The 12,766-nt window shown below is 33.4% G+C and overlaps 1 protein-coding gene across 4 annotated transcripts in view; it reads left to right on the forward strand.

The window, feature by feature from the left end:
* The window catches only part of LOC143232022 (uncharacterized), an 80,224-nt gene that overhangs the window by 32,358 nt on the left and 35,100 nt on the right, over positions 1-12,766 (forward strand). For all 4 annotated transcript variants that reach the window (XM_076467006.1, XM_076467008.1, XM_076467007.1 and 1 more), the window contains 5 exons: positions 2,192-2,267; positions 4,138-5,285; positions 7,922-8,085; positions 11,930-11,999; positions 12,539-12,637. In XM_076467006.1, the coding sequence (XP_076323121.1) occupies positions 2,192-2,267; positions 4,138-5,285; positions 7,922-8,085; positions 11,930-11,999; positions 12,539-12,637 (1,557 nt within the window). The remainder of the gene's footprint in view (positions 1-2,191; positions 2,268-4,137; positions 5,286-7,921; positions 8,086-11,929; positions 12,000-12,538; positions 12,638-12,766) is intronic.

Genomic DNA, 12,766 nt, shown 5'->3' on the forward strand with positions numbered 1-12,766 from the left:
ATGTCTCTAAGTTTTATCTTACAGCAAAAGATTTAAATTATTTAGACTGCACATTCCACTTTAAAACTTTGAGCTTGTTCCAACGTTACTCCAGGCCGATTCTTTAAGACAAAATCACTTAGTGGCTCTGGTTTAGCATTAACACATAGTTGAGTTTATAACTCTAAACTGATTCTTTGGGAAAACAAAACAAAAAAACATTCTCGTATTAACGTTAGACTTATTCGATTTTTTTACAGATTCGAATTTATTCAACTGAACCGAACAACACTATTGCAATATGATTGTTCTTTCGTGTTGAGAAATGTGTTCACGAAATGCTGGTGTCTGCATAGAAAACAGGGCTTTCAAAAGACTGTCAAAAACATATTTGATTTATTTTTTACAAATACGTATAATTTAGAGATAAAAGTGAAGACATTTTTCGTTTTTAAAATGGTAATATATAATTATTTATGGTAAAACACTATGTTATGCAATTAATCTAATATTTTGTTAATTGGAATAACTGTTTGTTTTTTTTACCAACTGGCTTCCCTATCTCTTAAGTTCCTTTTCCAAGTGTTTTAAAGCTATTTATTTATATCTTCTTGTATGCTTACAGAGGTTATAGTAAAGTGTTTATAAAGATAAAAGTAAAACATTATAGAAGTTTCATCTGTCATTATTGTAACGTAGGAAGCTAACTCTGTACTTACTGTAGGGGCATACGCTCACTATCGCTATTTCCAGTGATCTGGTTTGTACGGCTTTGTTTTTTCAATCAAATGTTCAACAAATCAATTAAACACAGTATATTTCATATTTCATCCAATATTCCGACTTTACCTGGTTGGAAGGAATAGAAAATACATGTTCGCAAAAAGGTTAATGTTCAATACAATGGCATGATACGATAATGTAAAAGTATTTATGTTCAATACGATGACATGATACCACGGTGTAGGAGTATTAATGTTCAACAATGTTAAGTCATGTCATAGTATAGGAGAATTAATGTTTAGTACTATATATAGAACTATTTATGTTCAGTACGGTGATAACATATTGTAATGTAGGAGCAATATTGTTCAATATTATGATATAATAGTGCAATATCGAAGCATTAGTGTCAATGCCGTGATATCAAATGATTTTCACATCTTCTGATTACCACAGATAAGATTTATTCGTATCATCGTAGATGAAGATGCTTGAGTGTTACTTTCAAAACAGATCTCTGCAGTATTCAAATTCTCGAATTTTGGAAAAAAAATTGTCAGAAAGTTAAAATATATTATTTTGTTCTAACTAATTTTAATTTTAACTTATTTTAATTTTTGTTTACCCTATGCAAATTTTTGCTGTTCCCTAATTCTTCTATGTTAATTATATATTCAAAGGCTATGTGTATTAGATTTACAAAGTGACTTAATTCCAAGTTATGATGTTGGACGATATGATTTGTACTTAATATTATTATGGGATGGACCAAACTATCGCGAGGCTTTGGACATCGTGATGCTTGAAGAAAATTTTATGTCGGGAGACGGAGGGAGTAAAATTATGCATCACAAATAACAGTTTCACTGAAACCATTTAATAAACTTTCAAAATTAAATAAATTTATGTTTACTATTTATGGCAACTTGATCAGTTGCCGAGGCCGCATCTTCTGCACTCTATGTTGTAAAAACCATGGAAGTTACACTTTGTAACTATTAAAAATAACCGTTTTTTTTAAGTTTGGGCGATGTCATCTTGTACAATGAGAGTAGAGTTATTGTGGCTTTGTAAGTTTAAGAATACTTGCCAGCCTCTGAAAATTATTGTAGAAAAATGGAATTTTGAAGGAGAACCAGACACATCTTCCCTCTATGTGCATCAGGTGTCTCACCTAGCGAAAAAGGGAATATAAGAAAGAAAGTCGAATAGCACATCAGTGTAATAGTTATCAGTATTTTGTAAAGATGTCAAAGCTGGGTAGGTAGACAAGTTAGTATGTATTAACGTTACTTTTACGTGTGAGTAAAGGAAGTATAATATTAGTGTTCCTTTTAGTATTCGGTTTTCTATCTATTTAATCTGTATACGTGTAAATAGTTCATTTTGCTAACTTCATTTCTTTGAATTATAGTAATTTATCAAATATTCATATGCACGGTGTTAGTATGTGAACCTTATCAAAGTTCTTCATTTTTGTTGTTTTTAGAAAAATCTGGCTAAGCCTCGACCATTGAGAAGCAGCTGCGTCCAAACAGACATAGAAATTTCCGAGTTCACTTCAGGTAATTAAATTCCAATTAAAACTGTTTTTCGTTTCCTGTGTTCATAGGATTACACGAAGAGTGTGACACATTTTACACATATTCAGTAAGAATACTATAATAGATTATATTCTTATAACTTAGCTACGTTACCGTTTGAAAATAATTCTTAGTTAATCCTTATTGGAAAAAGATAGGAGCCATACTTAGTAATTGAAAACACGTTATAAATACAAACTTTTTCGAGTTATATTATACATAAAGCCACAGCTGCTGAAACACGGTAATTTATACAATGGGTAATTCTTTCTTCATATTTTGAGTGTGTGTCTATTTAACAAGGGAAGATAACCGTACAGAAAAATATTTGGTTGTATGTCTGCTTTCAGATATTTGAGCAAAACTACTTAAGGGCTTCTGCACTAGCCATTTCTAATTTTGAACTAATATTCTAGAGGGAAAACAACACCCACTGTCAGCTCTTTGGGTTATTCTTGTCTGACCGAACAATAAATAGATTTGATTGTCATTCTTATAGTGTACCCATTATTCCAAAGCTCGGAGAGTAATTTATTTATTTACTTGCATTACTGGGATGTGAATGATGGACCCGTAGATCCATAGTCCGGCATACAAACGACTGTATTCCACTAATCCTCACATTAAACAAAACTTAGGGTATATGGATTTCGCACTTTTTCGAACCTGTGTAAGTATATGAACATACATGTGTAGTTTTGTTTTCGAAGGGCTTTGAAGAAGAAACGTAAAGACATGCAACATTTTTATTTCATGTTCTATCAGGTTTTATACCATTTCCGCGTGACCTCTCTCTTGACCTCAGTAAGCTTCTGCAGACATATGATGCAATTTTCTAAACTCACAGATACTCGCAAGTTCAAAAATTGTATCACTTTTTTTCTCTGCCGTGATAAGTGCCTAGAAATGGCTTCTAAACGGTAAACACGATTTTTCCTCCCAGCTAAAAGTTCACTGGCGTTAAATATGGAATGCGTTTCACCCATAGTAGTGACTTCACTCGGTCAATTCAACATATATTAGAACCAAAAGCAAACAAATAGTGATGAAGTTTACTCTTGATAGATTTGGAGGAATTGGCGTTGTCAACAACAACAACAAAAAAGATTTGAATTTCACGCATCAAAGAATGATTCGTGCTTTTGTGTGTGTCAGCAACTCACCATTCTGGAGCTATCTGTTAAGAAATTTTGAATAATGATTAGATCCAAGCTGGTAAAATTAGATAAAACAATGATATCTGTTATCACCTCATGAGATAAATGTACTGTTGACATCATCATCTTTGGTGTGAAACTAGTTTATGATAGTAGGGATATAACAAAGTTTCTAGAACTCTACAATTAATTTATGGTCGTGGGAATATAACAGAATTTATATAGTTTAACAGGTGATTGGTCGGCTATAAAGAGAATTTGAGTTGTGAGAGCACCTTGAAAGACACGATGAACTGTTTATACTGACCGAGGATCTTGATAATTGATTGATATGTGTATATATATATATAAACAGAGAGAAAATGTTGAATTTAATGTGTATTCTATAGAAAGGTATTGTGTTCTGTAAGGCGATCGTGTGTGAAACTAATATACTTTAATGATTCCTGTTTCTTTTTACAAATGCAGTCATCAATTTTAAATACATGATCCTGTGTAAAAAATGTTAAAATAATTTCACTGTATTGTGTGATACCTTTTATGACCAATTAATAAATAAACTATTATGAATATAAATTAAAATTTGTATTGATGTGTTGAAAAAAGTATTTAATAAAATCACTTTTGTTTTGTTTTTTTCTCAGTGGGATTTCATGGCCTGGTTTGATGGGATTTTTTTCCATTTTTCATGACAGGTAACACACCAAATCCTGAGATGTTGCTCCGAGAACCTTCTCCAACGGTTTCAAGTAAGTGTGCCCTCGATTCATCTGGATCAGCAAGTAACAAACCAAAATTGCATAGTGCAACCGAATCAGTAGGGAATACGAAATATTTACTGACCGATGCTCTTGCATGTGCGCAAGCTTCTATCGAAACGTCGTTGACCACAGAAGAGAGTGACCGCAGTAGTAGTGACGACCAGGAACGAGAAAGTTCTGAAGAAGAACCCACAAATATTACTGATTCGTCCAGTAAATCTGAAAGTTATAAGGGTGAAACCCCCCCGAAGAAGGAGTTGAAGTCTAGTTCTTTAGGTAAAATAGAAACTTCTCGGTCAGAAAACGAAAACATCTGTAAAACTATACAAAAACATGGACAAAGTGACGAAACAAAAACTGGGGATTGCACAATGACATTAGTGGTGGATGTTATAAGTGAACAAAACGTAAGTTCTCATGTGGAAGAGAGTGTCTCTTACGGGACTGGCATAATGAATGGTAATGACATACAAGAAACACAAAGTATATCTAATAATAATGATCAAGGTGAAAGCTTGAACTCTTGTTTTAAAATAGAAGAATCTGTTTCTCAGGAATTTACTACAAGTGATATAATATGCAAGCAAGATTGTATTCCAAAAGACACAATACCTTCGCAAACATCTGATGACTTTTCACACATAGCTTCATCTGAAGCGTCTGAAATCTACACCACAGAAAGTAGCGATTTAGACAGCTTCACTGGAGATGAATATTCTTACACTGATATTACAAGCACTGATTTAGATGGTAATTTAAGCGAAGTGATATCCAGTAGGTGTGGCTCTTGTTGCAGCTGTAGTCAAGTTACAGATGAAGAAGACAATGAGGATGAAGAAGGGGATAAAAGTGAATGCCAAGAGTGCCATCACTATTCTGAAGAAAGACTTATGACAAATACTTATGGTGAATTTCAAGAGAATAAAGAAAATGATGATGCCGATGTAACCTTCAGCCAAGAACCAGAAGCGGAAGTCAAGGTAGAACCAAAAGTGACAAAAAATCGTTTGGCAATTAAGTCTACTCCGGTTTTTCTGGCTCCACCAGTCACAGTCGAATGTGACATAATGCATACTGGAAAGGTAAGGGTAAATTCACAATAACAAAAAAGGACATTTTAAGCCATTAACTATGCAAAAATGCGTAAGAGGGAGCTTTCATTTCGTGTTTATAAATTAAATTTATTAATTTGAATTCTTAAACTTATGTGATACGTGTACATTTTAAATCTGAAAAAAAAAGAATTATATAAATGGCAAGAAACTGTGATAGCTGTTTCATCTTATTTCGCCGGTTATCATGTTGCATGATAATGACCATATTTTTATTTTTGTCTGTCACAACAGTCGCTTTAAAGGTCAGACCAGAAACATTATGTCAAAACAATAATTATTGAGAATACTAGCAATACTGAAGACATTTTGTTTTAATCTTTTGTGTCTTACTCGTGTGTTAGTTTTGCACCCAGAAATGTATCCATAAACAATTTGATATATAAATCGGTAATCGTATTTAATTAAAAGTTAAAACTAAACTTACGTTTGGAAAATTATATCACACATTTTAATTTCTTTTTGCACCTATAACAATTACAAAATTAATATAATTTTTTTACAAACCTGACCTTTCTATCAAATAACTCTATTTCTTCATGATTATTAAACCAATCATTTGAGAACGGCAACATTTTTGAAATTCAATGTCGTTCTGTTTAAAGCCTATGATTTTACAATATCATATACCTGCATATAACGTTTCTTAACAGCGTTTCCACGGGCTAGGCACCCAGTATTTGGAATGTATGGCGGACCTTAATGCATAACATCATTTCGGAATGAGCTAAAACTCTATTTTTAGCGTTTCTAGGTTAAGCTCTAATTACACACAAAGATTTATTTAAAAATTCACAATTTTTTTATGCTATTGCAGGTATTATGTCAGAACATAGTTTAACTTGTGAATCATCAAATATTTATTATTTCATTTGGTCTATCTGTACTTTATTCACCACGGGTATCAAAACCCGGTTTCTAACGTTCTAAGCCTACGAATTCTAAAGCAAACGTAGTACACAGTGGTAAACTTAGTTTTTTTTGGTGGGCGTCCATCTTAGAAGATGTATGTGTGGTGTTGACTTACCTTGTTAGACAAGCGTAGTTTGTTGTGTTCTTGGCTGTTTTTTTACATTTTTGTTCTTGTTTTCAGAGTGGATACAAAGGCCTTGACCTTGGCATCAGTGGGATAATTCTCATCACCTTGATCAATGGTACTTTACTGTTTTCAGTGCAGCTTACTTACAGTAATGCTAGACAGATTGTAGTGTAGATTCTAACTGAAACCTAGACACTAATTGACAAAAGCGCCATCTAGCTGTTTCAAAAGCTTGTTTTCCAATCTTCAATCTCTCTTTTACTTCTTTACGTGACATCTACTAACAGAGTAATGCAAGTATAACTTTTATCTGAATACATTTTTCCCGCAGAGTTTGATGCATATCATTGACAGATGAGAATAATTTCGTATCATCAGATTTCTTGCAAATGTCATTTACGATCACGTTCATAAGACCATCTGGATCTCCTAGCAGTAACATGGTGCATAGAATCTTTAATACAGTCATGCAGAACATAGATAATCAACTATTTTTGCCAAGGATACTAAAATTTGATGTCCTCATCCTGTTGCAGTACTGTAAGAAAGCCTTGAACGCCTTGCTTTCACACTTGGGTTCTTGGAAGATCTGCTTTGTTTCTTCGGTGTTACGAAATCCAAGGGATCCTCAGAAGTATCATCAGACATTTCATCTTCATCACTCTCCTCTAAAGTAGCGTAATGAATCCTTCCTTTTTCTTTCTTCTTGCCTTTCATTTGCTCTACGGCTATTTCCCACCTTCTTTTCGTGCCATTTTAACCTGTGGGCCTAAAACCTTTGCATGCACACTGACATCAAGGACATTCTTATAAAAGCCGCACATACGCACTTTACACTTGCAAGCCATTTTCTTCTTTTCTTATATGAACATTACTTTATCAATAAAAAGATCATTACACTTACTCACTCAATGTCGATAGTGTGTATGTGTGTATGTTTTCTTATAGCAAAGCCACATCGGGCTATCTGCTGAGGTCGATAGTATCTCTTTTGTGACAAGCAGTGGATCCGGTTATAACAAAGGGTGCGGCATTCGCCTTCTTTTTATCCACTCAAGATTTGTTAAAAGTGTTAGCCAACAAACAAATGATCCGGAATGACTTGAAAAATTAGGTTCTGTAAAATCATAGGTGTCTCGTCCGTGGAAGTATTGTTAAAATTAATTTTGTGCAACGATCTTATTATTCTCATAAAAAGCGTATATTCAATAATTATAATAAATATAGTTTCAATATAGATGTTTTATTTTCTAGTTTGATTATCCACAATTTTCTAATTTTAGTTTAAGGAACAATCAGTGATATCTCCGAATTACTCTGTCATTTATAAACCATAAGTCGTATCCTTTCTTTTTCGTTTTCTCGTGTGTTATGAAATCGCTGCATTTCAGCTAACCTAATTAATAGTAATAATATATCAGTATAATATATAAAATATAATATAATATACAAAAACCTTTTTATTAAATGCGATCTGATGTTGGTATTATAAACACTGTATAATAATCCTCCCAAATTTAATTATTGTCGGTCTATATTCAAAATAAAAACCAAGGACTTTCTCCAGCCTATTCCAGATGATTTGGTAAACGCAAGTTCAGAGACAGGGAGCCTCTACAGACAGCTATCTGAAGAAGAATTCGTTTCTACTTTGAAAATTCACGAAGCTGCCAAAAGTGGAGACCTTCACGTCATCAAACTTTTATTAAAAAATGACCGTAAACGAATAGAGTAAGTCTTACGTTAGTATAGGTAAACTAGTGACGGTAGACATTGTTCAAAAATTATTATTAGAAAATTTTCTTCACTGGAAACAGTTTCGAAATTGACAAATATAAAAGTCAGACTCATGTGGAAAGTTACGTATATCATTGGACTAAATATATAAACGATGATTCATAATTCGAGCAATATTGATGGAACACTGGTAACACGAGGGCACTTGAAGATTGGTCTACAGAATAATAATGACAGGTGTTCTTTGACGCATCGTTTGGCCACCAGAGTTCGTTCAATAACATCAACTGGTGTGCTTCCGGTTGAGAAGAATATTCCGCTAATCTCGTTACCGTCATTATTTGGAATTCCACCTTTTTGAGGGTTTTTCTAACAAAAGCAATTTGTGTTGCGGCACTGTTACGTCCGTTTTTGCCATACGGCAAAATTGCAAAAATTAACTCTGTGCTCTCTGCACCTGTTGCACTCTGAACACGTACGTGCCTTTCTGTTCTGTTCTTTATATCTGAACAACTCTCTGTTGACAATACAATGCGTTGCAGAGTCTCTCTCTCTCTTATAGAAATTTTTCTTTCATCCTTCATATATCGCCCAGGTTTTGCCATGTTCCAACACCGTTGTGTGAAATATGGACCACCATCTATATATCTACAACCAGACCAAGATCACCTGACAGCTGAGACACACAAACTGTTACACTTATTTTGACATATCCCGTATATTACAATAATTAAAAAGGTGTAAATTCCAACGATAACTTACATCAAGTAAGTTAGTAAGGATATGCAACTCATATGTGTTCATTATAGGTTTATATAAACGAATCACATAGAATAAAGCTGTTGCATAACGCAAAACAGAAGCATTTTCCGATCAAATCCAATAGAAATTGCTTAGTACGAGATGCCTGATTGCACTTTTCTAGTTAATCAGGAACGATGTTTCATCAGAGAAAAAGGAAGATGTGCAACAAGGAGGGGGTTACAATGGTTACATGTGACACGCCCTGCAGTACACGCACCTGCTGCCTTATACTCGTTAAGATTGACGGCCGTGAGCGGCACAGTCTCCTCTATACTATACATAGATTCAGAAAAATTATCGATTTTTTTATGATTCCAAAGGAACCACACGATCGACTGTTCTCTTACTCTATTTCTGAAATAATACTAAAGGTAAATAGCTTGATATACAGGGTGAGCCAAAAAAGGACGCTGGTCCCTAAACAATTATTAGAAGCCAAACACGTATGCTTCAATCTTCTCCACCTTTCGTAACTGAACTTGTAACACAATATACAGAAATGCAATTCTTAAGTTCCTTAACTAAGTGATTTAGTTCAATTTTAGGACTTGAAAATGTATATCAAATCAAACATACATAGAAACTTTACAATCTAAACTACAAATTTGTTTGTTTTTTAAGCAAAGCTACAACAGGCTATCCACCAAGGAGGAATCGAACCCCAGATTTTAGTGTTGTAAGTCAGTTGTCCATACAGATTAATTAGAAGTATGTGAAGATACTACTTGGCTGCCTAGTTTGTTCACATAAATAAATAAAATAACTGTGCAATTGCAGCATTAAAAAATATTTCGTTTTGATAAGTTAAAGATACTATTCGCTGTCTCCAGTGGCCCAGCGGAATGTTTGCTGATAACCACACAGGCATGAGTTTCTAAGCTTTAAAACTATACCTCTTTCAACGATGAAGTTTTATGTAATAACACTGGCTGTGGGCTATTGCTGTCCAGCACAATTTTGACTGAAGAGGTTTTTGTGCAATTTATTAAAGTTGTCTCTATCTTCTTTACCTGCTTTCCAAAGCCCATCAACAATCCATGAATGATTATTTAAAGTGTCATTTTGAGCAACTAAAAATACAGAGGTCCCTGGAAGATGTCTGCAAATGGTTCAGTACGAATTCTTATTTGTACTTGTATCTGGCAAAGAAATTTGCGTTTTGACTTAGACGAGTGGCTAAATGGAGCAATGTTTTACCTGATTCCATTCTATATAAAGTTGATGTTTCACGATATAATTACATTAGCCTGAAAGTGTGTAAGGTTAACCTTGGTATTTTCTTTTAGTCTCTGAATGTTTAACTTACAATGGGCAACAATATATCTGTTGCTAGAAAAAAATGAAACTGTTTCTGGGTAACTTCATGTTGCAGATTCTAAAAGAAAATTATACTTAAAATTACTGATCTCCTCTAGTTTTTACGTTATGATAAATGTACTCAAACTGTTCTTATATATTGTGAAATTAACATTTTTTTCTTTAATAACTTTAGTTATTCATTGAAATTTACATTTAAGAAGATTCGAAAACGGTACGTAACAGCAGTAACACTTTAAAAACAGCAACGAGTGTGATAAGATTATATACTGAAAATACATCCAGGTTATATTAGAAACTTTCATCGTGGTATTACTTTTTCTTATAAAATGTCTGCTTGACTTGTTGCGCCTATTGTGTATGTTCTCAGTAATCTCACATCATCGCAGAATTCCATTGTTTTTAATATCGTTGTTCAATTCTCGACATATCTTGGTGGAAACGCCTACCATACTCATCGCATAAGTGCATAATATTTCATGTAGTGCTGATGAAATATTGAAATATTACAATAATTCAAAACCTAGAAAGAAGAAATTCTGACTATATTTTTGAAATAAGCATTATCAATTCTCCCTAAATCACATGAGTTTTCCCTTTGTCGCAAATGTTTTGTTGCTATAGTAACAAGAACTTACAAACATCATAAATCCTGGGTCAACGGCAGAACTTTGCTGCAGGCACTAAAGTTAAAAAAAAATGCTTAATCTAATGTGATGACACACTTGTACTTCCCACATGCCAGAATTCAGAGCATTCGGCAGTTAGTCTTTCTTTCAGGTAGGAGCTTTGGAAGAAGGCTGTAACATACTTCTTGTGTCATTTTTGTAGATCTAACTCTATGTGAATTATTTTGTACACCATTTAAAATGAGGTTCTTACTTTAACTGAACCGATGTGTTCTTTCAAATTTCTTAAATTTATCACTACATCCGGAGTGCTACCGATAGTCGATCGTGGAGTAGCCTATTTTTCTCTTACTATGATCGTGCTTTCCTTTCTTTCAATAATACGGTTCAACACTGCGGATACCTCTTCTGTTTTAGAAATGTTAAAGTTCATGATTTACATGAATTTGTAATTTCAAAATGAGTAAATTTTATATCAGAAAATCATCTCAAAGAAAACCAGATTTATCTATCATCTGCACATGAATTACAAGAAGAGATTCCAGGCTTTAAACTAGCTTAATCACAAGGAACGAAGATTACCAGGGGCAAAGTGATTAGATGTTCAGATTATTACCCTAGATGTATGTTTGTGATGTTACCCTACATGTATATTTCGTTACACCTCGCTATTCATGTTTACGCATCTTATCAAAGAAGCATTCTAATACTTATTGAAGCAAAAAACATAAACGTCACTTATTTCCCTTCATGAATGTATGACCTGAAGTATAAAGACAAAATAGCATAAAATGGTGCAGAAAACAGAATTATCTATTTTATGTGTCAATATAATTATTTAAAATCTGAACTTAGCAGCAAATGCATAAATATACAAAAGTATTTTTAACTTAAACATTTGAATTTCGAAGTCACTTCTTACTTTAACATGTAATTATACTTATTAGTCTAGTTAGCCTATCATTGGCGATTTTTTTTTTACTTCTTCTAACACAAAAATATGTTCTCGTATTCATAATGAGGTACTGTGCTTGTCTTTAATTATTCGTAAAATCATGATGAGATGTTATGACATTTCTATTGAACAGAACTGTGGATGAGCGAGGATGGACACCAATTCACCTCGCAGCAGCCAACGGACATGTTGACATTATTAAGGTAAGTAATCAGTTCAGGGGTTCTTTAACGTATACTGTATTACACTATAGCAACATTTCCTGCCACTTTATGTACTATATTATCATGCGTATCATTTCACTTCTGGGCGTACTTTATTATTATGATAGCAGAAAATCGCACAGTAACTCTTCTGAGTTCGAGAATTACTTGAAGTTTTACGTACCTGTACTAATGTTGAGTAAGGTAAGTTGTTCAAGCAATTAAACATCCAGCAGCAATAATTATACAGCATGATTTAATCGTCACAGAGAACAAACCCAGTTTCGTACAACCGACTAACTGAAACTAACTGCTTTATAGATCAAAGCGAGATTCTTACATATGTTAGAACTGAAATTAAACATTAATCGAAGAAATAATTTCATAAAAACAGTCCAAGATAAGAATCATACAACTGCTCGTGGAAACAACAGCAATCATAAATAAAACTTATTAGCGTTGGTTGTCTTGGTTATTATATAAGCATAAGATTTATATAAGAAATTAGAAGTATTCTAATTCTAATATTGTGATTTCAGTTTTTAGCACAAGAGGGCGCTCACCTGGCAGCATTGGATCCCAGTGGGTATACAGCAATACATCTAGCTGCTATGAACGGACATGCAAGTTGTATAGAGGTCAGTAATTTTTTAAGGTTTTAAGTTTACTGTGCCTCATATTTTTGTGTGCTTTATTTCTAAAATGTATTTTCTTTCTACTCTGCATTTTCAAGTCTGAAAAATTATTTTTACGAAATTAACAGTAAT

Source organism: Tachypleus tridentatus, chromosome 11 (assembly GCF_004210375.1).
Source record: "Tachypleus tridentatus isolate NWPU-2018 chromosome 11, ASM421037v1, whole genome shotgun sequence".
Classification (NCBI taxonomy): domain Eukaryota; kingdom Metazoa; phylum Arthropoda; class Merostomata; order Xiphosura; family Limulidae; genus Tachypleus; species Tachypleus tridentatus.